Below are 27,361 nucleotides of genomic sequence, written 5' to 3' on the forward strand. Positions count from 1 at the left end.
ACAGCCTTCAGCAGCTGCACTCGCAGCCTCCGACCTCTCAGACCGAGTGAGCCCCGTTAGGCGCGCGCCTGCAGCTCAGCGCCCGCCAGGACTCCGGAAGCCGCTCCGAAGCCCGCGCGGCCGGCAGGGGGCGGCTGCAGCTCGGGTGCCGCGCCGCTGGCTTGCGGGTTCTCCTGGGCTCGCCCCGGACTTCCCGGAATCGCAGGTGCGCAACACGCCCGGCCTGAGGGCCCGCCTGGCCCTGACCTCCGCCCCGCTCCTCCTCAGAAGTGAGATCGGGGCCGCTGGCAGGGGCCCTCCGCAGCCACCGGGGATGGGGCTGAGGGCCAGTTCCCGCCCTCAGGCACAGGGCGCCTGCAGCTTGGGCGGCCTCTGGATCGCGAGTGCACCTGGCCTGAGAGCCTGCCAGGCCCTGCCCCCGCTCGGCGGACCGCTAGCTAGGGGCCCTCTGCAGCCAGCGGGAATGGGGCTGAGGGCGGGTTCCCGCCCCTGTGCAGCAGCCCCAGGGCCGACCGCCTGGCTTGGCCGCAGCCACTGGGACATCTGGCCCCGGTTCTGAGATGTTGGGAGTGCGGGCGGGCTCGGGAGTTGCCAGGCGGCTGCTGCGTGCACACAGAGGGCGACTGCAGCTTGGGCGCCCAGGCGGCGGAGCATGGTCGGGGTGGGCTCCGGCATGCGTGCTTACCAGGCCTGTGGGCCCCCCTGGTGGTGCCACCCACCCCGCTCCCCCTCTGCGGGAGCCTGGAGCAGCTGGAATGGCCACTCTGCAGTCACCAGGGATGGAGTTAAGTTTTCTTATCCCACGCATGCACACAAAAAGGTAACTATTATGTGAGGTAATTAACATGTTAATTGACTCCATTTTGGTAATCATTTCAGAATGTGCATATAGATATAAACACATCACACTGTACACCTTGAATATGTAGAATTTTTATTTCTCTATTACACCTCAGTAAAGCTGAAAAAAATTAACAGTATCGAAAGGATAACCCCACAGTTTTATAGTAGTAGTTGGACACTTCAATACCTCATTTTAATTAATGGATAGAAAAACCAGATAGAAGGTTGATGAGAAATGGAAGACTTGAACAACAGTATAAGCCATTTAGAGCTAATACACATATTCAGAACAGTCCACCCAACAACAGCAGAATATACATTCTTTTCAAGTGGATATGGAACTTTCTCTAGGATAGGCCATATCTTCGTCCACAAAATATGTCCTAATCATTTTTTTCTTTATTATTATTATTATTATTATACTTTAGGCTCTATGGTACATGTGCGCAACGTGCAGGTAAGTTACATATGTATACATGTGCCATGCTGGTGCGCTGCACCCACCAACTCGTCATCTAGCATTAGGTATATCTCCCATTGCTATCCCTCCCCCCTCCCCCCACCCCACAACAGTCCCCGAAGTGTGATGTTCCCCTTCCTGTGTCCATGTGTTCTCATTGTTCAATTCCCACCTATGAGTGAGAATATGCGGTGTTTGGTTTTTTGTTCTTGCGATAGTTTACTGAGAATGATGATTTCCAATTTCATCCATGTCCCTACAAAGGACATGAACTCATCACTTTTTGTGGCTGCATAGTATTCCATGGTGTATATGTGCCACATTTTCTTAATCCAGTCTATCATTGTTGGACATTTGGGTTGGTTCCAAGTCTTTGCTATTGTGAATAATGCTGCAATAAACATACGTGTGCATGTGTCTTTATAGCAGCATGATTTATAGTCCTTTGGGTATATATCCAGTAATGGGATGGCTGGGTCAAATGGAATTTCTAGTTCTAGATCCCTGAGGAATCGCCACACTGACTTCCACAAGGGTTGAACTAGTTTACAGTCCCACCAACAGTGTAAAAGTGTTCCTATTTCTCCACATCCTCTCCAGCACCTGTTGTTTCCTGACTTTTTAATGATTGCCATTCTAACTGGTGTGAGATGGTATCTCATTGTGGTTTTGATTTGCATTTGTCTGATGGTCAGTGATGGTGAGCATTTTTTCATGTGTTTTTTGGCTGCATAAATGTCTTCTTTTGAGAAGTGTCTGTTCATGTCCTTCGCCCACTTTTTGATGGGGTTGTTTGTTTTTTTCTTGTAAATTTGTTGGAGTTCATTGTAGATTCTGGATATTAGCCCTTTGTCAGATGAGTAGGTTGCGAAAATTTTCTCCCATTTTGTAGGTTGCCTGTTCGCTCTGATGGTAGTTTCCTTTGCTGTGCAGAAGCTCTTGAGTTTAATTAGATCCCATTTGTCAATTTTGGCTTTTATTGCCATTGCTTTTGGTGTTTTAGACATGAAGTCCTTGCCCATGCCTATGTCCTGAATGGTAATGCCTAGGTTTTCTTCTAGGGTTTTTATGGTTTTAGGTCTAACATTTAAGTCTTTAATCCATCTTGAATTGATTTTTGTATAAGGTGTAAGGAAGGGATCCAGTTTCAGCTTTCTACATATGGCTAGCCAGTTTTCCCAGCACCATTTGTTAAATAGGGAATCCTTTCCCCATTTCTTGTTTTTGTCAGGTTTATCAAAGATCAGATAGTTGTAGATATGTGGCATTATTTCTGACGGCTCTGTTCTGTTCCATTGATCTATATCTCTGTTTTGGTACCAGTACCATGCTGTTTTGGTTACTGTAGCCTTGTAGTATAGTTTGAAGTCAGGTAGTGTGATGCCTCCAGCTTTGTTCTTTTGGCTTAGGATTGACTTGGCAATGCGGGCTCTTTTTTGGTTCCATATGAACTTTAAAGTAGTTTTTTCCAATTCTGTGAAGAAAGTCATTGGTAACTTGATGGGGATGGCATTGAATCTGTAAATTACCTTGGGAAGGATGGCCATTTTCATGATATTGATTCTTCCTACCCATGAGCATGGAATGTTCTTCCATTTGTTTGTATCCTCTTTTATTTCCTTGAGCAGTGGTTTGTAGTTCTCCTTGAAGAGGTCCTTCACATCCCTAGTAAGTTGGATTCCTAGGTATTTTATTCTATTTGAAGCAATTGTGAATGGGAGTTCACTCATGATTTGGCTCTCTGTTTGTCTGTTATTGATGTATAAGAATGCTTGTGATTTTTGTACATTGATTTTGTATCCTGAGACTTTGCTGAAGTTGCTTATCAGCTTAAGGAGATTTTGGGCTGAGACAATGGGGTTTTCTAGATATACTATCATGTCATCTGCAAACAGGGACAATTTGACTTCCTCTTTTCCTAATTGAATACCCTTGATTTCCTTCTCTTGCCTAATTGCCCTGGCCAGAACTTCCAACACTATGTTGAATAGAAGTGGTGAGAGAGGACATCCCTGTCTTGTGCCAGTTTTCAAAGGGAATGCTTCCAGTTTTTGCCCATTCAGTATGATATTGGCTGTGGGTTTGTCATAAATAGCTCTTATTATTTTGAGATACGTCCCATCAATACCTAATTTATTGAGAGTTTTTAGCATGAAGGGTTGCTGAATTTTGTCAAAGGCCTTTTCTGCATCTATTGAGATAATCATGTGGTTTTTGTCTTTGGTTCTGTTTATATGCTGGATTACATTTATTGATTTGCGTATATTGAACCAGCCTTGCATCCCAGGGATGAAGCCCACTTGATCATGGTGGATAAGCTTTTTGATGTGCTGCTGGATTCTGTTTGCCAGTATTTTATTGAGGATTTTTGCATCAATGTTCATCAAGGATATTGGTCTAAAATTCTCTTTTTTTGTTGTGTCTCTGCCAGGCTTTGGTATCAGGATGATGCTGGCCTCATAAAATGAGTTAGGGAGGATTCCCTGGTTTTCTATTGATTGGAATAGTTTCAGAAGGAATGGTACCAGCTCCTCCTTGTACCTCTGGTAGAATTCGGCTGTGAACCCATCTGGTCCTGGACTTTTTTTGGTTGGTAAGCTATTGATTATTGCCACAATTTCAGCTCCTGTTATTGGTCTAGTCAGAGATTCAACTTCTTCCTGGTTTAGTCTTGGGAGGGTGTATGTGTTGAGGAATTTATCCATTTCTTCTAGATTTTCTAGTTTATTTGCGTAGAGGTGTTTGTAATATTCTCTGATGGTAGTTTGTATTTCTGTGGGATCAGTGGTGATATCCCCTTTATCATTTTTTATTGCATCTATTTGATTCTTCTCTCTTTTTTTCTTTATTAATCTTTCTAGCGGTCTATCAATTTTGTTGATCCTTTCAAAAAACCAGCTCCTGGATTCATTGATTTTTTGAAGGGTTTTTTGTGTCTCTATTTCCTTCAGTTCTGCTCTGATTTTAGTTATTTCTTGCCTTCTGCTAGCTTTTGAATGTGTTTGCTCTTGCTTTTCTAGTTCTTTTAATTGTGATGTTAGGGTGTCAATTTTGGATCTTTCCTGCTTTCTCTTGTGGGCATTTAGTGCTATAAATTTCCCTCTACACACTGCTTTGAATGCATCCCAGAGATTCTGGTATGTTGTGTCTTGGTTCTCGTTGGTTTCAAAGAACATCTTTATTTCTGCCTTCATTTCGTTATGTACCCAGTAGTCATTCAGGAGCAGGTTGTTCAGTTTCCACGTAGTTGAGCGGTTTTCAGTGAGATTCTTAATCCTGAGTTCTAGCTTGATTGCACTGTGATCTGAGAGATAGTTTGTTATAATTTCCGTTCTTTTACATTTATTGAGGAGAGCTTTACTTCCAAGGATATGGTCAATTTTGGAATAGGTGTGGTGTGGTGCTGAAAAAAATGTATATTCTGTTGATTTGGGGTGGAGAGTTCTGTAGATGTCTATTAGGTCCGCTTGGTGCAGAGCTGAGTTAAATTCCTGGATATCCTTGTTGACTTTCTGTCTCGTTGATCTGTCTAATGTTGACAGTGGGGTGTTAAAGTCTCCCATTATTAATGTGTGGGAGTCTAAGTCTCTTTGTAGGTCACTCAGGACTTGCCTTATGAATCTGGGTGCTCCTGTATTGGGTGCATATATATTTAGGATAGTTAGCTCTTCTTGTTGAATTAATCCCTTTACCATTATGTAATGGCCTTCTTTGTCTCTTTTGATCTTTGTTGGTTTAAAGTCTGTTTTATCAGAGACTAGGATTGCAACCCCTGCCTTTTTTTGTTTTCCATTTGCTTGGTAGATCTTCCTCGATCCTTTTATTCTGAGCCTATGTGTGTCTCTGCACGTGAGATGGGTTTCCTGAATACAGCACACTGATGGGTCTTGAGTCTTTATCCAATTTGCCAGTCTGTGTCTTTTAATTGGAGCATTTAGTCCATTTACATTTAAAGTTAATATTGTTATGTGTGAATCTGATCCTGTCATTATGATGTTAGCTGGTTATTTTGCTCGTTAGTTGATGCAGTCTCTTCCTAGTCTCGATGGTCTTTACATTTCGGTATGATTTTGCAGTGGCTGGTACCGGTTGTGCCTTTCCATGTTTAGCGCTTCCTTCAGGAGCTCTTTTAGGGCAGGCCTGGTGGTGACAAAATCTCTCAGCATTTGCTTGTCTGTAAAGTATTTTATTTCTCCTTCACTTATGAAGCTTAGTTTGGCAGGATATGAAATTCTGGGTTGAAAATTCTTTTCTTTAAGAATGTTGAATATTGGCCCCCACTCTCTTCTGGCTTGTAGGGTTTCTGCCGAGAGATCCGCTGTTAGTCTGATGGGCTTCCCTTTGATGGTAACCCGACCTTTCTCTCTGGCTGCCCTTAACATTTTTTCCTTCATTTCAACTTTGGTGAATCTGACAATTATGTGTCTTGGAGTTGCTCTTCTCGAGGAGTATCTTTGTGGCGTTCTCTGTATTTCCTGAATCTGAATGTTGGCCTGCCTTGCTAGATTGGGGAAGTTCTCCTGGATTATATCCTGCAGAGTGTTTTCCAACTTGTTTCCATTCTCCCCATCACTTTCAGGTACACCAATCAGATGTAGATTTGGTCTTTTCACATAGTCCCACATTTCTTGGAGGTTTGCTCGTTTCTTTTTATTCTTTTTTCTCTAAACTTCCCTTCTCTCTTCATTTCATTCATTTCGTCTTCCAGGGCTGATACCCTTTCTTCCATTTGATCGCATCGGCTCCTGAGGCTTCTGCATTCTTCACGTAATTCTCGAGCCTTGGTTTTCAGCTCCATCAGCTCCTTTAAGCACTTCTCTGTATTGGTTATTCTAGTTATACATTCTTCTAAATTTTTTTCAAAGTTTTCAACTTCTTTGCCTTTGGTTTGAATATCCTCCCGTAGCTCGGAGTAATTTGATCGTCTGAAGCCTTCTTCTCTCAGCTCGTCAAAGTCATTCTCCATCCAGCTTTGTTCCGTTGCTGGTGAGGAACTGCGTTCCTTTGGAGGAGGAGAGGTACTCTGCTTTTTAGAGTTTCCAGTTTTTCTGCTCTGTTTTTTCCCCATCTTTGTGGTTTTATCTACTTTTGGTCTTTGATGATGGTGATGTACAGGTGGGTTTTTGGTGTGGATGTCCTTTCTGTTAGTTTTCCTTCTAACAGACAGGACCCTCAGCTGCAGGTCTGTTGGAGTACCTGGCCGGCCGTGTGAGGTGTCAGTCTGCCCCTGCTGGGTGGTGCCTCCCAGTTAGGCTGCTCGGGGGTCAGGGGTCAGGGACCCACTTGAGGCAGTCAGCCCGTTCTCAGATCTCCAGCTGCGTGCTGGGAGAACCACTGCTCTCCTCAAAGCTGTCAGACAGGGACATTTAAGTCTGCAGAGGTTACTGCTGTCTTTTTGTTTGTCTGTGCCCTGCCCCCAGAGGTGGAGCCTACAGAGGCAGGCAGGCCTCTTTGAGCTGTGGTGGGCTCCACCCAGTTCAAGCTTCCCGGCTGCTTTGTTTACCTAAGTGAGCCTGGGCAATGGCGGGCGCCCCTCCCCCAGCCTCGCTGCCGACTTGCTGTTTGATCTCAGACTGCTGTGCTAGCAATCAGCGAGACTCCGTGGGCGTAGGACCCTCTGAGCCAGGTGCGGGCTATACTCTCCTGGGGCACCGTTTCCTAAGCCCATCGGAAAAGCACAGTATTCGGGTGGGAGTGGCCCGATTTTCCAGGTGCCGTCTGTCACCCCTGGAAAGGGAACTCCCTGACCCCTTGCGCTTCCCGAGTGAGGCAATGCCTCGCCCCTGCTTCGGCTGGCGCACGGTGCACTCACCCACTGACCTGCGCCCACTGTCTGGCACTCCCTAGTGAGATGAACACGGTACCTCAGATGGAAATGCAGAAATCACCCGTCTTCTGCGTCGCTCGCGCTGGGAGCTATAGACCGGAGCTGTTCCTATTCGGCCATCTTGCAAGAAACCCCTAATCGTTTTTAAAAGCTTGAAATCATACAAAATATAATTTACAATCACAATGGAAGAAACAACAGATACATAAAAAATAAAAACTGGAAAATTGACAAACATGTGGAAATTACACAATACACTCTTAAACTACCAGTGAGTGAAGGAATAAACCACAAGTGAAATTATAAAACATCTTGAAACAAATTAAAATAAAAACAAAACATACCAAAACTTATTGAATACAGTGAAAGTAGAATTCAAAGGAAAATGTATGGATATAAACAACTACATTTAAGAAAAAATCTCAAATCAGTAACTTCACTCTATACCTAAGGGCAGTAGAAAAAACAAAAAAAGACTAACTCCAAAGCTAGAAGAACGAAAGAAATAATAAAGACTAGAGCATAAATCAATAAAATAGAAGGTTGAAAAGCAGTAGAAGAAATAAACATAGCTAAAAGTTGATTCTTTTAAAGATCAAACCTTTCACTGTATTGACTGAGCAAAAGATGGAAGACTCAGTATTAAAATCATAAATGAAAGTGGCACCATTACTACCGACTTTACAGAAATAAAAAAGGATTATAGGACTATACTGTGAACAACTGTCTAACAACAAATTAGGTGCCCTGGATGAAATGGATGAATCGCTAGAAAGACGCAAACTACCAAAATGGCTCAAGAAGAAAGAGAAAATCTGAATACACCTATAACAGACAAGGAGATTGAATTAGTAATTGAAAGCAATTTAACAAAGAAAGATTTATGACCAAATAGCTTCATTAACTGGTGAGTCTACCTAACATTTAAAGAATTAATACTATTTCTTCCCAAACTCTTCCGACAAAATGTATGAAGAAGGAATACTTGCTAATTCACTTTTTGATAACAGCATTATCCTGATACCAAAGCCAAGATCACACCATTGCACTCCAGTCTGGGCAACAAGAGAGAAACTCCATTTCAAAAAAAAAAAAAAAAAAAAAAAAGTCAGTGTAATATACTATAACAGTAAAATGAATAAGCACATGATTATTTCAATTGATGCAGAAAAAACATTGATTAAATACAACACCTGTTTATGATAAAAATACTCAATAAACTAGGCATAGAAGGGAACTTCTGCAATATGACAATGGGATATTTAAAAAACTGACAGTTAATATCATGCTCAATGATGAAACACTGAAAGCTGTTTCCCTAACATCTAGAACAAGACAAGGATGGTGCATTTGCCACTTCTATTCAACATAGCACTGGCAGTTCTAGCCAGAGAAATTAGGCAAGACAAAGAAATAAAAGGCATCTAAATTAGAAATAAAAAATAGAAGTAAAATTGTATCTACACATTATCTTATATGTATGAAGCTCCAAAGAAAACACAAAACCCATTAGAACTAATAAAAGAGGCAGGATGCAAGACAAACATATGCAAATTAGTTATATTTCTATATAGTTGTAATGAACTATCAAAACATTTTAAAATCCCATTTATAATAGCATCCAGAAATGAGATATTCAGGCATCAATCTAACTATGGTGGTATACACAAAACTGCTGAAAGAAACTAAAGAGAGTTGAAATAACTGGAAAGATATTCTGTGTTCATGGATAGTGAGACAATATTGTTAAGATGACAATACCATCTATAGTAATCTATAGATTCAATACAATGCCATCAAAACCCCAAAGACATTTTTTGCAGAAACAGAGAAACTCATTCTAAAATTCATACAAAAATTCAAAAGATCTGACATAGACAAAACAACCTTGAAAAAGAACATTGGAAAACTCACATTTTCCAGATTCACAACATGCTACAAATCTACAGTAATCAAGAGAGTGTTTTACTGGCATAAGACCAATAGACATTTAGACCAATGGAATAGAATTGAGATCCTAGAAATTAGTCTTCACATATATGATCAATGACTGTTCAACAAGGGGGCCAAGACCAGTCAATGGAGGAAAGAACAGTGTCTTCAACAGCTGGGTATCAGTGCACAGGAGAGAAGTTAGACCCTTGCCTTGCACTATATACAAAAATTAACTCTAAATTAACAAAAGACTTAAATGTAAGGACTAAAATATGTAACTCTTAGAAGAAAACACACAGGGAAACCTTCATGACCTTTGAGTCTTAAGTGTTTTTTGAAATATGACAGAAAAGCACAGATAACAAAAGAAAAAATACATAAATTAGATTTAATCAAAAACTTTTATGCATCAAAGGACACTATCAAGGAAGTGAAAAGACAACCCATAGTTTGTGAGAAAATATGTATCTGATAAAAGCAAAATGTGTATCTGATAAAAGCTTAATATCTCAAAACTCAACAACAGAATTTCTAACATCCCAATTAAAAAATAGGCAAAGGGCTTGAATAGGCATTTCTCCAAAGAAGATAAACAAATGTCTAATAAGGACAAGAAAAGATGCTCAACACCATTATTCATTAATAAAATGCAAAACAAAACCAAAATGAGATGCCACTTTGCATCCACTAGTATGGCTTTCATAACAACCGCACAAAAAATAAATGTTGCTAAGGAGGTGGAGAAATTGGAGCCTTTCTGAATTGGCTGCTAGGAATAGAAAATGCTGCAGTCGCCGTGGAAAACGGTTTGGTGGTTCCTCACAAAATCACACAGAGACCCAGAAATTCCACTCATAGGTGTTATATACAAAAAAGTTGACAGCAGGATCTTGAACAGATATTTTTACACCAAAGTTAATTGCAGCATTATTCGCTATAGCCAAAAGGCAGAGACAACCCTTGTCCATCAACAAATGAATGGATACACAAAATATAATACATAAATAATAGAATATTATTCAGCCATTAAAGGGGATGAAGTTCTGATACATGCAACATGGGTGAAACTTGGAAACATAATGCTGAGTGAAGTAAGCCAGACATGAAAGGACAAATGTTGTATGATTCTGCTGATATGAAATATCTACAACAGGCAAATCTGTGAAGACAGAATGAAGATTAGTGTTTACCAGAGACTGGGGAGAGGAAGTAATGGTGAGTTACTGTTTAAGGGTACTTTATTTCTTTTTGTGATAGAAATGGAGATGCTGGTTGTACAACACTAGGAATGTACTTAATGCTACTGAATTTTATACTTAAAATTGTTAAAATTTTAACACAATTAAAAAATTTAAATATAGATCTGAGAATTATTTCTAGATCCATTGTTATTTAAAAGTTATTTGCTCAATTGCCAAATATTTAGGTTTTTCTGAACATATTTTTGTTATTGATTTTTAATTTAGTCCTGTTTTTCTCAGAGCACAAACTGTCTATGATTTAATTTCTTTTATATTTAATAGGAATTATTTTATGGTCCAGTATTTGATCTATGTTGATTAATGTTCCACAGACATTTGAAAAGTAGATCTGGTTATCATCACCTTTACTCTGTTGATGTCTGTTTCACACATTTTGAAGTTTCATTAGGTTCACCCATTTAAGATTGTTAATTTTATGAACTGGTCTTTTTTGATTATGACTTGACACCTTTATCTTTGGCAGTACTCCTGTTTTGAAGACCACTTTATCTAATATTAATATGGGCACACCATGTAGGATTAGTATTTGCATGGCACATTTACATCCATACTTTTGCCTAAATTATATAATAATTACTTTCCAAAACCACCTCCAAAGATGTTCTAAAGCTATTATAATTAGTGATAGTTGCACCAGATCTTTCAAGAACTTTTAAATACCAGGGCTTAGATGACACTGATACCAGGGTACACAAAAATGCCATTAAGATACCTATTATAATTGGAATTTTCAGCGATCAGCTGATAAATGGCTTTCTGGTCCATCTTTCTCTCACATTAGTCTAATGGATTTGTTAAACTACCCTGTGTTCATTGCCCTTTTCATCGAGGACATAATTGAAATGGATGTACATAGCAACTTACAGAAATTGCATTGCTTTGTTGAAATGTAGAGTAAGATCAGTTATGGTAGGGAAGAACAAGCAAAAGTTCCTGTATTAGGCAGCACTTTTCATAGAAACAGAATCAGTGATACACACACACACACACACACACACACACACACACACACACGCACAGAGAGACAGAAGGATAGAGACAGAGAGAGAGACCAAAAGAGATAAATAAAGACAATTTGTTGCGGAAATTGGCTCACACAATATGGAAGACAAAAAGCCCCATGCTATGCCATCTGCCAGCTCGAGAACCAGGAAAGCCAGTGGTGTAATTCAATGAGTCTGAAGACTAAGAACCAGAAGAGTCAATGGTGTAAGTCCTGGCATGCAAAGGCTCAAAAACTGGAGCTCCTCAGAAGAAGAGAAGATGGATATTGCTGTTATAGAAGAGGAAGCAGTTTTCCTTTCCTTTGCCATTTTGATTTTCTGGCCTTCAAAGATTGCATGATGCCTGCCCACACTGCTAAGGGCAGATCATCTTTACTCAGTGTACTCATTCAAATGCCAGGTTCCTCCAAAATCAATCTCACAGTTTTCTGGGTACCCCATAAACCAGTAAAAAAATAAAAGTAATAAAACATAAAATGGAATGGGAAATGGTAAAATAAAACATAAATGGTTAACATAAAATTAACCATCACATTCTCTAATGAAAACTGTCTGCCCAGTAATGAAAATAGAAAATCAGCAACAAATAAGATGGCAGCAATAATAACATTCTCAAAGATAAAAGGGCTGCAGGTGTCAAAAGTCCCTAGCACATCCCCATTTAATGTACTGGAATGACCCATGCGAAATTTTGAATCTGGAGGATGATGGGAGAATCATGTAAATGTCAGCAACTGATAATTCCAAATGCATCTGCTGTGTATTGATATTATGTAGTATCTTTATTTTAACAGCTCAGCGCAGCTTCTACTCTTGGTTTTGCATCTATGATCTGACAAATAGCACTTTCATGAAAACAGATAAAAGGTATTTTCATTCACCAGGGTAGACCACAGAACATATTTGCTGTCTTGCCCAGGGCTACGATTGTGCTTTGTTATAATATGACCTGAAGTAACCTTAATAGTCTTAAAATTACAAAGACCAAAATATTGATCACTGTATTGATGATATCAGATTGATCAGCCCTAGTGAGCAAGAAATGTCATTTTCTGATACTCTTGTACAGGAATGTGAACAATAAACCATAATCTGAAACATAAAACCTACAGTCTCAAGGGCCTTTCACTGGTAAATATTTTAGGTTTGCAGTTGCCCTCAGTAATTCAGGATACCTTCCATGGTAGAGGACAAGATGGTAAATTATTGCATTTTGTACCAGCTGACATATAAAAGCATCACAGTGTTTGTTATGGTTCTCTGGATTTTGGGCACTATATAAACACCCCACTTGGGAATACTGCATCAACCCATTTCTCCAATTTTTAATGGCTTTCAGCACAAGCAAGGGCTTTTGTTCTTGTGAACTGGCAGAATTAAGACAGCTCATCATGATTGAGGAGGTTAAACAGAAGCTCTGGCAAGCCCCCATAAGAAAGTTTTAAGTTATGTATATATATGTATATGCAACAAAAAAAATAGAACAGAAAAGGGTAGAAGTGTCTCAAAGTTTCTTACTCTGTATAAAAATAAGTACTATTAATAGCTTTTATGCAGCTTTTAATTATAAATATTATTATAAAAATTGTAAATAATACATATACATATTCTTCCTTTCCCATAAGATACTTTTATCTTACATATAAGATACATCTATTTTCATTTTCCTATTTGTGACTACAGGACAATTTAAAAATTATGATCTGTATTTATTTTACTTCAGTGATCTTTGCTGAAAAAGTTTCAATTGATTTTATAGGGAATTAGATGTAACCTGATTAGATATATTAGAAATAATCTGAAATAATCATATAATTTAAGAACTGGAAGAGAACTTGAGTATTACTGTTTTACGGCATAAAATAGGGCTGAAGTCAAATAATAATAACGAACGTTTCTTGAGCATTTACTATTTGTTAGGAACTTTGTTACAATTAATTTTCACAACAACCCCATGACCCACGTAATAGTTTAATCTTGCTTATTTTTTGCAATAAATCTATGGTATAGGTACTATTAATATTACCAATTTCCTGGCTAACACGGTGAAACCCCGTCTCTACTAAAAATACAAAAAATTAGCCAGGCACGATGGCGGGCGCCTGTAGTCCCAGCTACTCGGGAGGCTGAGGCAGGAGAATGGCGTGAACCCGGGAGGCGGAGGTTGCAGTGAGCCGAGATCGCGCCACTGCACTCCAGCCTGGGTGACAGAGCCAGACTCCATCGCAAAAAAAAAAAAAAAAAAAAAAAAAAAAAAAAAGTATATAAAACCAGCTAGCAGTTTTCCACAGGGATGATTTTGCTCCCCCAAGGTAAACCTGGACATTTTTGGTTATCACGACGATGGGGTAGGAGACAGTGGCATCTAGTGGGTAAAGACCCGAGATGCAGATAAACAAAGAATGAGACAACGTCTCGGAGCAAAGAAATGTCCAGGCCAAATCTCAATGTATCAAGGCTGAGGAAGATTATCATAGAAGGAGAAACTGGATCTTTGAAAATGTATCTTTGCCTAAGACTCTTAAGTAAACAACAACAACCCAATAGTTTGTGGGGAAAACTTTGAAGTTACATAATAATAATTGATAATAATAATAATAATAATCTAGATACTAATTTTCAAGTGACTCATAAAAAAACCCTTAAATATCTAAAGTAAGGTTTATCCTATTTTTCTGACCCCCTTTCTTTGCGCTATGATCTTTTGGTTCAGTTATATATTCTTTTTATTTAAACTTAAATAATGAGTTTTCTTAATCTTTTCCAAATTAGATTCCATGAAAGCCTTGTCACATTGGACTTAGCAAATATTTGAAGACTCTTCTTACATGTTTGATTTGAGCACTGCTTAAGCATAGTATATATCTTCATGTTATCATACTTCACTCTTTCTTATGTGAAAGTACATTATTTTTTAAATAACCGAAATTAGGCATATTTTTATATTCATTACCTATGTGCTATGTTATTGATTTTTATTTTGATCTATCTTCTCTGCTAATATTGCTGTCTTGATTTTGATATCCCAACATATATTACATTTCATATCATAAATGCTTTGTGTTCCAGGATTATTGCTTCTCCTACAGCAAAGCAATAGTCTATTAAGGATATGAAATATCTGTCAAATCTTACATGTATTTCAACTTTGTTGAACATTTGAAGACATTTCTATATTTATTTTTCATTAATGACTCTTCATTATTGAGAGTAAATGTCAGTATCCAGGTTCTCAATGAGTATCAATAGTTGGAGACTGATCTGGAGCTCATGGTATTTAGTTCATAAGTTACGTTTGTCCAGAGGTTCCAAGACTGAGGGAAGGGTATAAATTGCTCTCTACTGTAATACAGAGTAAAATATTGGGTGTGTAGTAAGATCATTCTGCCAGACTTGTCCAATCTTCCTATAGAATGTTGGGACTTTATAAAGAAATGTTTAAATTAACATAACTTCAGATGACATATCTAGTAGTATAATGAGCTTATAATTTAATGGAAGTAAAACATTAACATTAAGAGACTATAAGGTAGATTGCACTCAGTGTGCTACCAGAGAGAATCATTCTAATGCACTAGATAGAGGTGGATAGGATTGTAGTACAGTCATCCCTCCGTATCTGTAGGAATCAGTTCCAGAAGCTCCCAGAGTCACTGAAACCCTGTAACATTTACATATAACCTATGCACATACTTCTGTGCACACTTTAAATCATCCCTAGACTATTTATAATACCTAGTAAAATGAAAATGTTATGTAAATATTTGTTATCATGTATTAAGTAATAAAGTCTGTACGTATTAAGTATGAACACAATTTTTTTCTAAATATTTTTTATCTGTGGTTGGCTAAATACATGGATGTGAAACCACAGATATGAAAGGTATTTGAAACTGATAAAGTTTTATTGTTTATTTTAAATTTAAAATATAACCATTACTTCATATTAGGAGTATATTAATAATGAATGTTTATTGCAGAATAAAATGAAGACAAATAAGTAGTTATTTATATAGTTATATCAATATTTTTCCAAACACACTTGTATTATTTTGTTTGCAAAAAATGAAGAGCATACAGAATAATTGGATTTAATTCTTACTAATTCATTTATAATTTTATGAGAAAGATGCTTTTGTTCACTCAACATTTTTCAAAATACATTTTAATTGTTACATAACATTTGATGCAATTTTACCATATTAATGTACTATATATTTAGCCATTTCTTCATTATTAGGCATTTACATTACTTTTAATTATTTTCTTCTAAAATTTTATAAATATCTTCACTCAGAAGTATTTGTTTTTTTTAAATTTATGTAGATTGGAATTACTGGGCAAATGTCTTGAAACTTTCTAATTTATTAAATATTTTTCCACCATGAGATTTTAACAAGTATTTGTCTTTGAGTTATTTGATTTTTATTTGATTACAGTTAACTGTTGTGTCCATCTGGAAATTATTTTTATATTAAATGTAAGTTCAAATTATAATGATATATTTCAAATATATGATTGAATTTTTAAAAGTAATATTTAATAATTCTTCATTCACTGATCCAAATGACACTTAAAAAAGAAGTTTAACAAAAGTTTATTATGATGATTTTTAATTAATACAGTTTTTTTAAATCAGATTTTAATTTCCTATAAGGGCACTCATTATTTTTTGTTACCTCTGTTCCCCTCTTATTTTTCATTCTTTTATTTTTAAATTTCAACTTTTATTTTATATTCCAGGGGTACATGTGCAGGTTTGTTACAAAGATACATCGTGTGATGCTCAGGTTTGGAGTATAATTGAACCCACCACCCAGGAATAAGTAGTTTCTCAGTCTCTCCTCTGGTATCCCCAGCGTCAGTTGTCCCCACGTTTATAACCATGTATATCCAATGGTTAGTTCCCACTTATAAGTGAGAATACATGGTATTTGGTTTTCTGTTTCTGCTTTAGTTCTCTTAGGGTAATGGCCTCTGGCTGCATCCATGTTGCTACAAATAACAGTTTTGTTCTTCTTTATGGCTGTGTGGTATTACATGTTGCATATGTACCACATTTTCTTTATTCAATCCACTGTTGATGGGCACTTGGTTTGGTTGCATGTCTTTGCTATTGTGACTAGTGTTGCAATGAATGTATGGGTGTATGTATCTTTTCGGTGGAACAATCTATTTTCCTTTGGTTGTATATCCAGTAATGGGGTTGCTGGGTCACATGGTAGTTCAGCTCTGAGTTCTTTAAGAAATCTGCAAACTGCTTTCTACAGTGACTGAACTAATTCACATTCCCACCAACAGTGTACAAGAACTCCCTTTTCTCTGCAGCACAAGAACTCCCTTTTCTCCGCAGCCCCACCAGCAGCTGTTATTTTTTGACTTTTTAACCAAAAGTCATTCTGACTGGTATGAGACTGTATCTCATTATGGTTTTGATTTGCATTTCTCTGATGATTAGTGATGATTAGCATCTTTTCATATGTTCGATGGTTGTTTGTGTGTCTGTTCATGTTCTTTGACCATTTTTTAATGGGGTTATTGGTTTCTTGCTTGTTGACTTAATTTCCTTGTAAATTGTGGATATTTGTCCTTTGTTGGATGAATAGTTTGTGAATATTTCTCCCATTCTGTAGGTTGTCTGTTGTATTAGTCCTTTCTCATACTGTTAATAAGTATGTACCCAAGACTGGGTAATTTATAAAGGAAACAGGTTTAATTGACTCACAGTTCCACATGGCTGGGGAGGCCTTACCATCATGGCAGGAGGCAAAGGAGAAGCAAAGTCATGTCTTACATGGTAGCAGGCAAGAGAGCTTGAGCAGAGGAACTGCCCATTATAAAACCATCAGCTCTCCTGAGACTTACTCACTGTCATGAGAACAGCATGGGAAAAACCCACCCCCATGATTCAGTTACCCCCCACCAGGTCCCTCCCATGACACATGGGCATTATGGGAGCTACAATTCAAGATGAGATTTGGGTGGGGACACAGCCAAACCATATCATTTTGCCCCTGGGCCCTCCCAAATCTCATGTCCTCACATTTTGAAACACAGTCGTGCCCTTCCAATAGTCCCCTAAAGTCTTAACTCGTTTCAGCATTGACTCGAAAGTCCACAGTCCAAAGTCTAATCCGAGACAAGGCAAATTTCTTCTGCCTATGAGCCTGTAAAATTAAAAGCAAGTTATTTACTTCCTAGATACAATGGCGGTGTAGGTATTAGATAAATACACCCATTCCAAATGGGAGAAATTGGCCAAAGCAAAGAGGTCACGGGCCTCATGCAAATCTGAAATCCAGCGGGGCAGTCAATTCTTGAAGCTCCAAAATGATCTTCTTTGACCCCATGTCTCACATCCAGGTCACTCTGATGCAAAGACGTGGGCTCCCAGGACCTTGGGCAACTCTGTCCCTGTGGCTTTGCAGGATACAGACCCCCTCCTAGGTTGAGTTTCTGCAGCTTTTCTAGGAACACAGTGCAAGCTGTCAGTAGATCTACCATTCTGGGGTCTGGAGGAGGGTGGCTTTCTTCCCACAGCTCCACTAGGCAGTACCACAGTGGGGACTGTGTGGGGGCCCTGACCCCACATTTCCCTTCTATGTGAACATAAGCAACTTCTGAGTCATGATTTCTTACCAGTTCTACATGAGTTGTTTTAGGTAATATAAATACAAGACCAATAATCTCTTATCTCCAAATTCATATTTCATTTTTCCTCCAAGATATCAGGACCTTAGATGCAAGATGATGATTACACCACATAAATACAATAAATCCAGAATGTGTGTGTTTACAATCTGTTTAGCTGTCATCTGTTCTCAACTTGCAAACTGGTTATGTTTGAAAATGAAGTTTTGAGCTAAAAATGTATTTCCTTAAAAAATAGTGATTCGATTTCCAAGTGAGTTCATAAGACTCCATTAACATATAAAGTGTATAAAAGGAAAATGATTAAAGGAATGGTAAGGATGAGAATGTGGATCCTGGGAAATTAAGGAGCAGTGGTTAGAAGAGGTTTTTTCTCTCAGCCCTTCTGTTTGCATTCTCTTCATTTTTGCTGCTCAAGGTTATCAAGGACTGCAATTAGAGAAGATGAATAAAGAAGTTTAAGAATAAATTGAGAAATACAAGTCAAGACCTTTACATGTTCATTATATTTCATAATTCTAAGTTGGCAACAGACAGATGTAGTATCCAAAAATAATGATGTGCTTTTTAAAATTTTTCTTTTCTTCCTCATTTCTTTCATATCACATCAGATCGAAATTCTAGTTCACTGGGATTATAGCAAGGTAAGAAGTAACCACCAGGCTAATGTGTGTGTGATAGTGTAGAGTGAGAAACTGCATCTTGCCAGGGAGAGGATTTACAGTAATTAGGAGAAAAGTGAGCAAAAAACAGAGAGTTTGCAAAGCAGAGAGGAGGAACTGGAATGGGCTCTTTCTCTGTAGTGCATAAAAGCAAGTGTTTCCAAAGTCTTACAACTTAGAACTTTAAAAGTAGCTGTAAGTCTATCTTGTACAATATTTTACTAAATTCAATAATTTGTTCTGAAATTTTCTTAAAAGTTAGTCTTAAAAGTGTCATAAGACATTTTCTCAGTAGGAGTTATTCTCTCAGTAGCAACAAGGGAGGGAGGGAAGTAAGTGGTTGAGCACATGGGCTCTGGAGGAGATTGTTTTGTTCGAACTCCTCATCCCATTGCCAACAGGACCCTAGTCAAGGTGTTTAATTTCTTTGTACTTCAATCTCCTCATTCCCACCCTCCACCCAAAATGGACAAAATAATAAAGTATGTTAAGTAGCAAACCTATAAATTTATGTAAAGTGATTAGAAAAAACTGAACAGATCAAAATCATTGAAGAAAAAATTAAAATTTATTATCTTCCATTAAAAATAATAACAGAAGAATGTGGTAACTTTGACATATTTATTTCATACTGCCCCAAAACCTTCACTTAGCTAATAGAAAATGAATAATAATAACAATAACAACAATAGTCATAATAGCAACAATTTAAAAATACAAACCCATACAGACAGAGAAAACACGAGAAAAATTAGTAGTAGGTAAGAGACGGCTACATTTTGGAAGTAATATTTGTGAATGAAAAATTTAAAAAGATGATTGCCTACAATGTAGATATCTCAAAAATTGTATTTATCCTAGCAAAAATCTCTATAAAGAAGTGCTATTAGCCAGGTGTGGTGGTGCATGCCTGTGGTCCCAGCTACTCGGGAAGCTGAAGTGCGGGATCGCTGGAACCTGGGAGGTGGACGTTGCAGTGAGCAGAGATCGCACCACTGCACTCCAGCCTGGGCGACAGGGTGAGAATCGTCTAAAAAAAATAATTTTTTAAAAAATTAAAATAATAAATAAATAAATAAATAAATAAAGTAGTGCCATGGGAGGTGATGCAAATAGAAAAAAAAAATGTTTCAAGAAACTGGAATCCTCTATACGCGTCCTTAATCTAATATTGCCAGGCTTCTACCTCTCTGAAATCAGACAGCTGGAGGTTGTTATCCTGGAAAACATCTTATGTCGTATAAGAAGAGTTCGCTAAGACAGCAACAACAGCTGAGTAATATACAGAAATCAGGGAAGTTAAGGGTAGAAATTCTACATACTAATTGGAGAGACTTTATTAGTCTCCTGTTACTGCTAGGTTCCTACAAGGAACAGTTGACAATGGTACCCCCCTCAGAAGGAGATCGGAAGATTGCACTGTAGTAGACTGAACCACTGAAGAGAAAAGGTTTGGAGATACTGATATTTGCATGCCATCCCTCAAAGTGACGTTCTATCTATAGTCAATACTTAAAATTCATTCAGTAGTTAAAATGAATAAAACAGAAAAACATGAAATAAGATGGATAAAATTTCATAAGCATTATGTTGAGATAAAAAATGTTTCAGGATATATTCAATTTACAAACATTTTTCTCATACAAAACAATAATATATATTTGAGGAATATGCATATGTGTACGAATGTATGAAAACATGAATGGAATGTATCACACCATCTTAATAAGAGGCTATCATTAAAGGCCTATCTCTAAGAGGAAAGAATGGAATGTGTAAGTCTTATCTGTATCTCTATCATTTTGTTAAAAAAGAAAACTGAAGCAAACCTTGAAAAATTATTTTTTGTATTTTAGGATTTTTTTAATATATAAAAAATAATTTAAAAATAAAGATATTTTTCTGCTTAAGGATAGAGTAAATAACAGCATCTGGCTATTTCAGGACACTAAATTGCTGAAAGAGAAATGGGTGCTAGGTAAAGACAGGACACCAAAAGGCCATTTCCTGAAGCATTCTCAATGATGGTTGAGCAAGATGACAGTGTCCTCTTTCAGGACACCTGAAATCCAAGAAAGCACCTTTTATATTACTTAAAAGTATCAGGATCAGGATGTCAACAACATGGGAAGATACTGAGAGCACTAAAGCATCAACGCAGAGTTTTACACAAGTAGATGAAAAGACCAAAAGACACTGATAATACAACAGTGAAGAATCTAAGTAAAAGGAAGAAAATGCTAATTCTGATTTGATGCCTAACTTAATACAACTGTTAAATTAAGTTTAACCTAAGGCTGCCTCCTTACATATTTTAAATTCAGCCTAATGATTTCTTTGTACATAGTGAATTATATCTACCTGAATGTATAAACAGACTGTAATCTACTCTTTTGCCAATCACCGAGTTTCAGCCAATCAAAGATGGCCGACTGTTAAAACTGTTAAAATAAGGCAAAAGCCAAATTGTTATCCATCTGGCTGTTTTGGTACTTCACTTCCATTTTCTCTCTGTCACTCTCCTTTTTCTACCCATGAATCTTCTTTGACCCAGAGACAGCACTGGATCATCTCTGAACGTATTTTGGTTCAGGGGCTGCCCAATTTGTGAATCGTTCTTTGCTTGATTAAATTCTGTTAAATTTAAGGTTTTTCTTTTAACACAGCTCTACATAGGCTAAAGCGTGGGTGGCTTAGTACAGCAAAGCAAAAAGAAAAGTCAGATTTCTGGTCGCCCACAATACATCAATTGCATGAACATAAGAAAATTCAAATAGCAGCGGAATGCGGTTCTTTCTTGTGTATTCTTTTCATTTAGTAACAAAGAACCATCAGTCTTGATAAGAAAATGGTTCAGAAAGAGGCACATAAAGAAATGGGTACAGTTCAGAAACAACAATAGGATGGTGGGTTTTGTACTGTTCTAAGGAACAATGACATTCTGTAGAGGTGTTGCAGGATCAGTCAAGTTATATGAGAAGGAAACTGGGGAAGTGTCTTTCAAGTTGCCTCTTCTGTGTTCATCAGAAAAACTCCATTTTTTATTTGTTTTACATATTGGATATATATATATATATATAAAATATGTTTGTAGGAAAAAGGCTACAATACTTAAATACATATTTGAAATAATTGACAAAAGGACACATAAATTATAGGATAGCTTTATAAGTCCGCCTGACTTCAACATTTTTTTAAAAAATTTTTATTTATTTATTTATTTATTTTTCAGACGGAGTCTCGCTGTGTCGCCCAGGCTGGAGTGCAGTGGTGCGATCTCGGCTCACTGCAAGCTCCGCCTCCTGGGTTCACGCCATTCTCCTGCCTCAGCGTCCCGAATAGCCGGGACTACAGGCACCCGCCACCACGCCTGGCTAATATTTTTTTTTGTATTTTTAGTAGAGACAGGGTTTCACCGTGTTAACTAGGATGGTCTCGATCTCCTGACCTCGTGATCCGCCCACCTCGGCCTCCCAAAGTGCTGGGATTACAGGCGTGAGCCACCGCGCCCTGCCCAACATTTTTTAATTTTAATGATTTAATTTTAATTTTTATTTTAATGAAAGTCTTACAGATACTGCATTTAATTAATCTAGCCAAAACTGATTATTAATTCCACATCAAGTAAAATTCTGCTTTGTTTCTAGATTGTCAATCTTTTAAAAAAATGAATCTGCAGAAGAGATAATAACTTTCAGTAGCAGCAAATTAAACAATATGGTGAAAATTCAGTGTCTCAATGATGACAGCCAATGAGTTTGAAAACACACGTATTTGCATGCGTCTCCCCTCCCACTGTCCACATCGTGTAGCAGAATCTAAATTTGCTAGATTCTGACACAAGTAATAGCTAGTCAGAATAACTCTTATGTATTAAAGAAATACTATCAATAATTAATAACCTTCCTAAATATAAAGTACCAGTCCCAGATGGGTCCACTGGTAGAATCTACCAAACATTTATGAAAAATATTATAACAATTCCTTACAATCTTTTTCAGAAGACAGAATCAGAGGGAATACTTCCTAACTCATTCAATGAGGCTAATATTAAAACAGCACAATGATATGACAATAAAAGAAAACTGCATACCAATGTCTCCCATGAGTGTGTATGCAAAAATCCCTAACAAGACAAGACTAGTCATTGTAGCTTCACTGATTGGAACAAATTTAGATTCTGCTACAGGATGTGGACAGTGGGAGAGGAGACGCATATGCAAATTTGGATTCCACTCTGTGATGTGAACAGTAGGAGGGGAGACGCATGGAAATTTTGATTCCGCTACAGGTTGTGGACAGTGGGAGAGGAGACACATGGTAATTTAGATTCTGCTACACGATGTGGACTGTGGGAGAGGAGACGCATGCATGTGGATGGGGATTTGTGGAAACTCTCTGGATTTTGTGTTCAATTTTACTGTGAACCTAAAACTGCTCTAAAAAATAAAGTTTATTTAAAATATCTTGAAGACTATTTTTATTTATTTCAAAATTTTATAACGAGTATGTTCAAAATTACTGGCGTAATTAAAATAAATTTGTATCTCCATGCTTTAATCTTACATTGTCATTCCCTTTGACGGATCCTCCAGATACTCTAATATCCCATCTTACCTGCTTACAGCAACTGTCTCCCCCTCCCTGCCTCCATCTTTCCCCCCTTCCTTTTATTTTTTCTCCTTCCTTCTCTACCTCTCAGCTTTCCTTCTTTTGGATTCTTATGCTGTGAACAGCAGACATTTTTTAAATTACCGTAAGTATTGAGGGCATATGACACAAACTTATGGTGGAATTAGGGCAGCCGAGCACAGTGTCTCTGCGTTCACAGAACTGGGTCTTAGTTCCGGCCTCAGGCAGGACTGGGTCTGAATTCAGGAAACTATTTTCAGATAAAACCAAGTGTCTGGCTCTGTGATTGCCAGTCTAGTGACTCAACTTTCTGTCTCTATCTGCTCTTATAACCGTATGACCCACTACTTCTCTTTGCTTGCCTGACATTTAGACTAGTTTTAATAAAGTCCATTTGACCCTACTAATTACCAGGAAAATAAAACATGCCTTTGGGCACATACACCTCACATGAGCCCCTGTACTAGCCAATTAATGTGTAAAAGCTCTACCAAATGGTGTCTTTTCTTGGTCTATTAACCAATTATACAAATACTCCTCCTCTAACAGTCTTGATAGACATTCAATCTAGATCTAAATTCTATGAAGTTCACGTGTATTAGTTTACCAGTCCACTTCAGTTATCTGCTAAAGCCTTTGCGTTGTCCAGTTTTCTAGTTTTAAACGATCAGAGGAGACTGTCCGATAGATGAGGCACTTTGGTAATATGTGGTAGTAGTACCAAAGGCCATCTATAGAGAAAAATCATGAAATTCTTTAATTACTTTGAATTCTGTATAAAAAATAGAAATATAAAAATCGTTTCTGTGATTTAAAATTGCTATTAAAGACTTGTCATATGCTTTTTAAAAAAATTGTCCTTTTTAGGCAGAGAAGTAGTGCATGAGTTGGCAATTATTTAATTTATTGGTATAGATACATCTATATTTGTACTTATATGTATTTGTGTAGTGTGTGTACTTGTATGTGTATACATAAAAGAACACTAATGACTAAATATTGAACTTGATGACTTACATTGGAAACTCCGAGAAGGAAGGATGTCTTATTTGTGTCACATACTACACCATAGCACAAACTTAGTACTCAGAAAGTTAAATAATAATAGTAACAATTGTGTAATAAAAGTGGTCACGGGGAGAGACTGGTAGAAGGAGAATGAAGTCCAGTAATAATAACTGATACAATACTAGTCTCCAAAAGAACATGTAATTTTTCATCTCTTTTACCCCCAAGATACTCTTAAAATTATTCAGGCAAAGTCTGACTCACAGAACTCCCAGCATATATAAATGCAAGAATTTATAGTCCAAGTTTGTTGTACATAATGGATCAGTGCACATCTGGGAGAAAAGCATAAAAGAACAGTCAGATTGAGGTGTTTTATTTTTCATTCAATCTCATGTATTTGAACATTTATTAAATCTGCAGTGGGTGGTTAACTCATACTGTGGATATCTCCAATCCCTCAGGAGAGTGTTCATCCAAGAGACAGAGAGAGTCTCTGAGGGTCTATTTGGCAGAGACTGACAAAGAGATGAAAATATTTGAAAACATACTATCTTCTCCAGACATTTGTCTGTACATTTGTATAACAGCTGTGGGTGAGACTTTTTCCCGCTACTCAATGTCCTTTTCTCCCAAGCTGAGTGTAATTTTAAATATCTACACATGCTGTGAATAGACATAGGGCATCACCTAAATTCAGATGAACAGTCTCTAGTCAATGATGGTTTATGTGTAACCTAAACACTTTCTGGCCAAACTGTGGAGGCAGGGAGGGAGGGCCGGTGGGCGGGCGGGCGGGCAGGCAGTTACAATGATGGTTTATGTGTGGCCTAAACACTTTCTGGCCAAACTGGGGGAGGGGGAGGGAGGGAGGGAGGGAAAGAAGGAAGGAAGGAAGGAAGGAATGAAGGAAGGAAGGAAGGAAGGAAGGAAGGAAGACTGTTACAATGATGGTTTATGTGTAACCTAAACACTTTCTGGCCAAATTGGGGAGGGAGGGAGGGAAGGAAGGAAGGAAGGAAGGAAGGTAGGAAGACTGTTACACTAAAGATTTCAAAATAAAATTTAGGGGAGAGTAGTAGTACATAAACTATTAATAACAAATATATGTTATAATAATTTATTAACTAAAATGAACAAAATTCCTATTATGGTATCTATGAACATGCTTTCTTAGAGTAAAATATTCTCATATCTTGGGAGGGCACTGTTTAAAAACAGCAAGGATTTAGAAGTCGAAGTCTTATCAAGTAAGTAGCAGACCCCTCTTCAGACCTTTACAGAGTTATCCAAAAAGCAGTCATTTAAAGAAGAGCAGATAATTTTTCTAGCTTTCTATTATGTTTAGATGTTAATGTTACTACAAAATTTAACTTTCTTATAAAATTACCTGATAAAATTTTATACAATTTTATAGCATAGTATATCAGAATTTATTTATATGTCAAATAAATTTTATATGATATTATGATATACGATGATTTTATGATAAGTTCCATTTAAATTCAGACAATTTCACTAGGCAGTGTCTGTCAACCACTAATTTTTTTTTTTTTGTTCCACTATTTGCACAGACAGCACAGCTGGGAAAACAGATTCACCCAACACAGTATCTTCCCCGCGTCTTTCTCCTCCTCAGGGAATCGGTTCATCAGTCAATCAAGTCATTTGGGACTGGAGGCTGAGTACTCCCTAACGTAGAAGGTCTCATTCCTGCATGCTTTCCTCAGCAAAGGGGGAGACAAGAAGGTCCTTTTAGGGGACACTTGCTGGGACATGAACTAACCCTTCTGCAGTTGGAGGGCTCCGACCTGCTGAGGCAGACTCCACCGCAGTAGGAAGGGATGAGGCAGCTGCTGTGAACCTGGAGCTCCACCACACCTTGCACGTCTCACTGAGGCAATTTTGAGAGGCTGCCCTGGAATACGTCTTGATGGTGGATGTTGAGAAACAGCGTGGGCTTTCATGGGATTCGGGTGGTGTCTGCGGTGTGAAGACAGGAGCTGATGTTCAGAATCTAGGCTGTTTTTCTTGTGATCAGTTGGGTTACCTGTTTGGGACCAGGTCCATCTTTACTAGGGAGGCTGAATAAATTCCACAGAACACAGTGGCGCTCCCAGGATGACTAAGGCAGGTGAGAAAGGGGGAAAGTTTTTCCACCTAGACTTTTTGCTACTTCAGGAAATAGGGGCTGATTAGGTCACATCCGGCTCTAATCTAATCAATTCAATTTTGGTGCGTTTGATCTAATTATCTTCCCCATTTTTTAGGTAGGAAGGGCCATTTTATTTGGTATTTACTTTTTCTCTGCAGTTTTATTTCATCATGTATGTATGGATCTAATACAATCAACCATATCTTGACATTTGTTGTTTCCAAGCATTTGAGAAATTATAATATCTATGTATATAATTTTAACACTATAATAAATTATCTTCTGTGCAAAATATATAACATGTATCAATATAGGTATGTTTAATTCTGTATCTTGAAAGGTGAACAGGATCATAAATCCTTCCAGGTAGGAACTGGGACAGAAATCGGAAGAAATGATTCCCCGGTCTTCTGATCCTTGTGCTCCCGGTTCTTTGTTTCTTGTCACTATGACAGGATCCTGAAAATGTCCCTTAACTGTGTCTAGGTCCGCAGTAGAACTACAGCAAGAAACTTTTCTTATTGAGGCTCTAATGAGTGGCAGGAAGGAGAAACCTGTTCAGCCAATAAGAGTAAACCACGCCCAACCGAGGGACCTATAAAAGGCAGGTCCAGCCGACTGACCCACACTCCGCATTTGGACGTGTAAGATAGTAGAGAAGGGTCTCTACAATTTAAGTAGCAGAGGGATAAGACAGCGCACCTTTCCCTTGAGCTTCAACACGGGAAAGGGAAATGAAGACGCCGATCTCCACTGCTCCTCCATCCAGTGCTCCACTGACCAGCCCGCTTTCCAGCAGATCTCCTTTACAGGAAAGGGCTCAGATGAGAAGAAACGTTCAAAGGAAAAGGCAAGACCGCCTCTTCCCATTCCAGTGAGAAGCACATACAAAGGCAAGGTAAGGCCTTGGGCTGCTCCTATG

The 27,361-nt window shown here is 38.0% G+C and overlaps 1 protein-coding gene across 1 annotated transcript; it reads right to left on the reverse strand.

Moving 5' to 3' along the window:
- Positions 1 to 37: 37 nt before the first annotated feature.
- On the reverse strand, positions 38 to 27,309 carry LOC129036290 (uncharacterized). Its single transcript, XM_063664589.1, is given in 5 exon segments — positions 38 to 286; positions 288 to 358; positions 361 to 428; positions 430 to 764; positions 27,142 to 27,309. Coding segments are annotated over 5 exon segments (891 nt in total).
- Between the last annotated feature and the right edge of the window lie 52 nt (positions 27,310 to 27,361).

This window comes from Pongo pygmaeus, chromosome 4 (assembly GCF_028885625.2).
Source record: "Pongo pygmaeus isolate AG05252 chromosome 4, NHGRI_mPonPyg2-v2.0_pri, whole genome shotgun sequence".
Classification (NCBI taxonomy): Eukaryota; Metazoa; Chordata; class Mammalia; order Primates; family Hominidae; genus Pongo; species Pongo pygmaeus.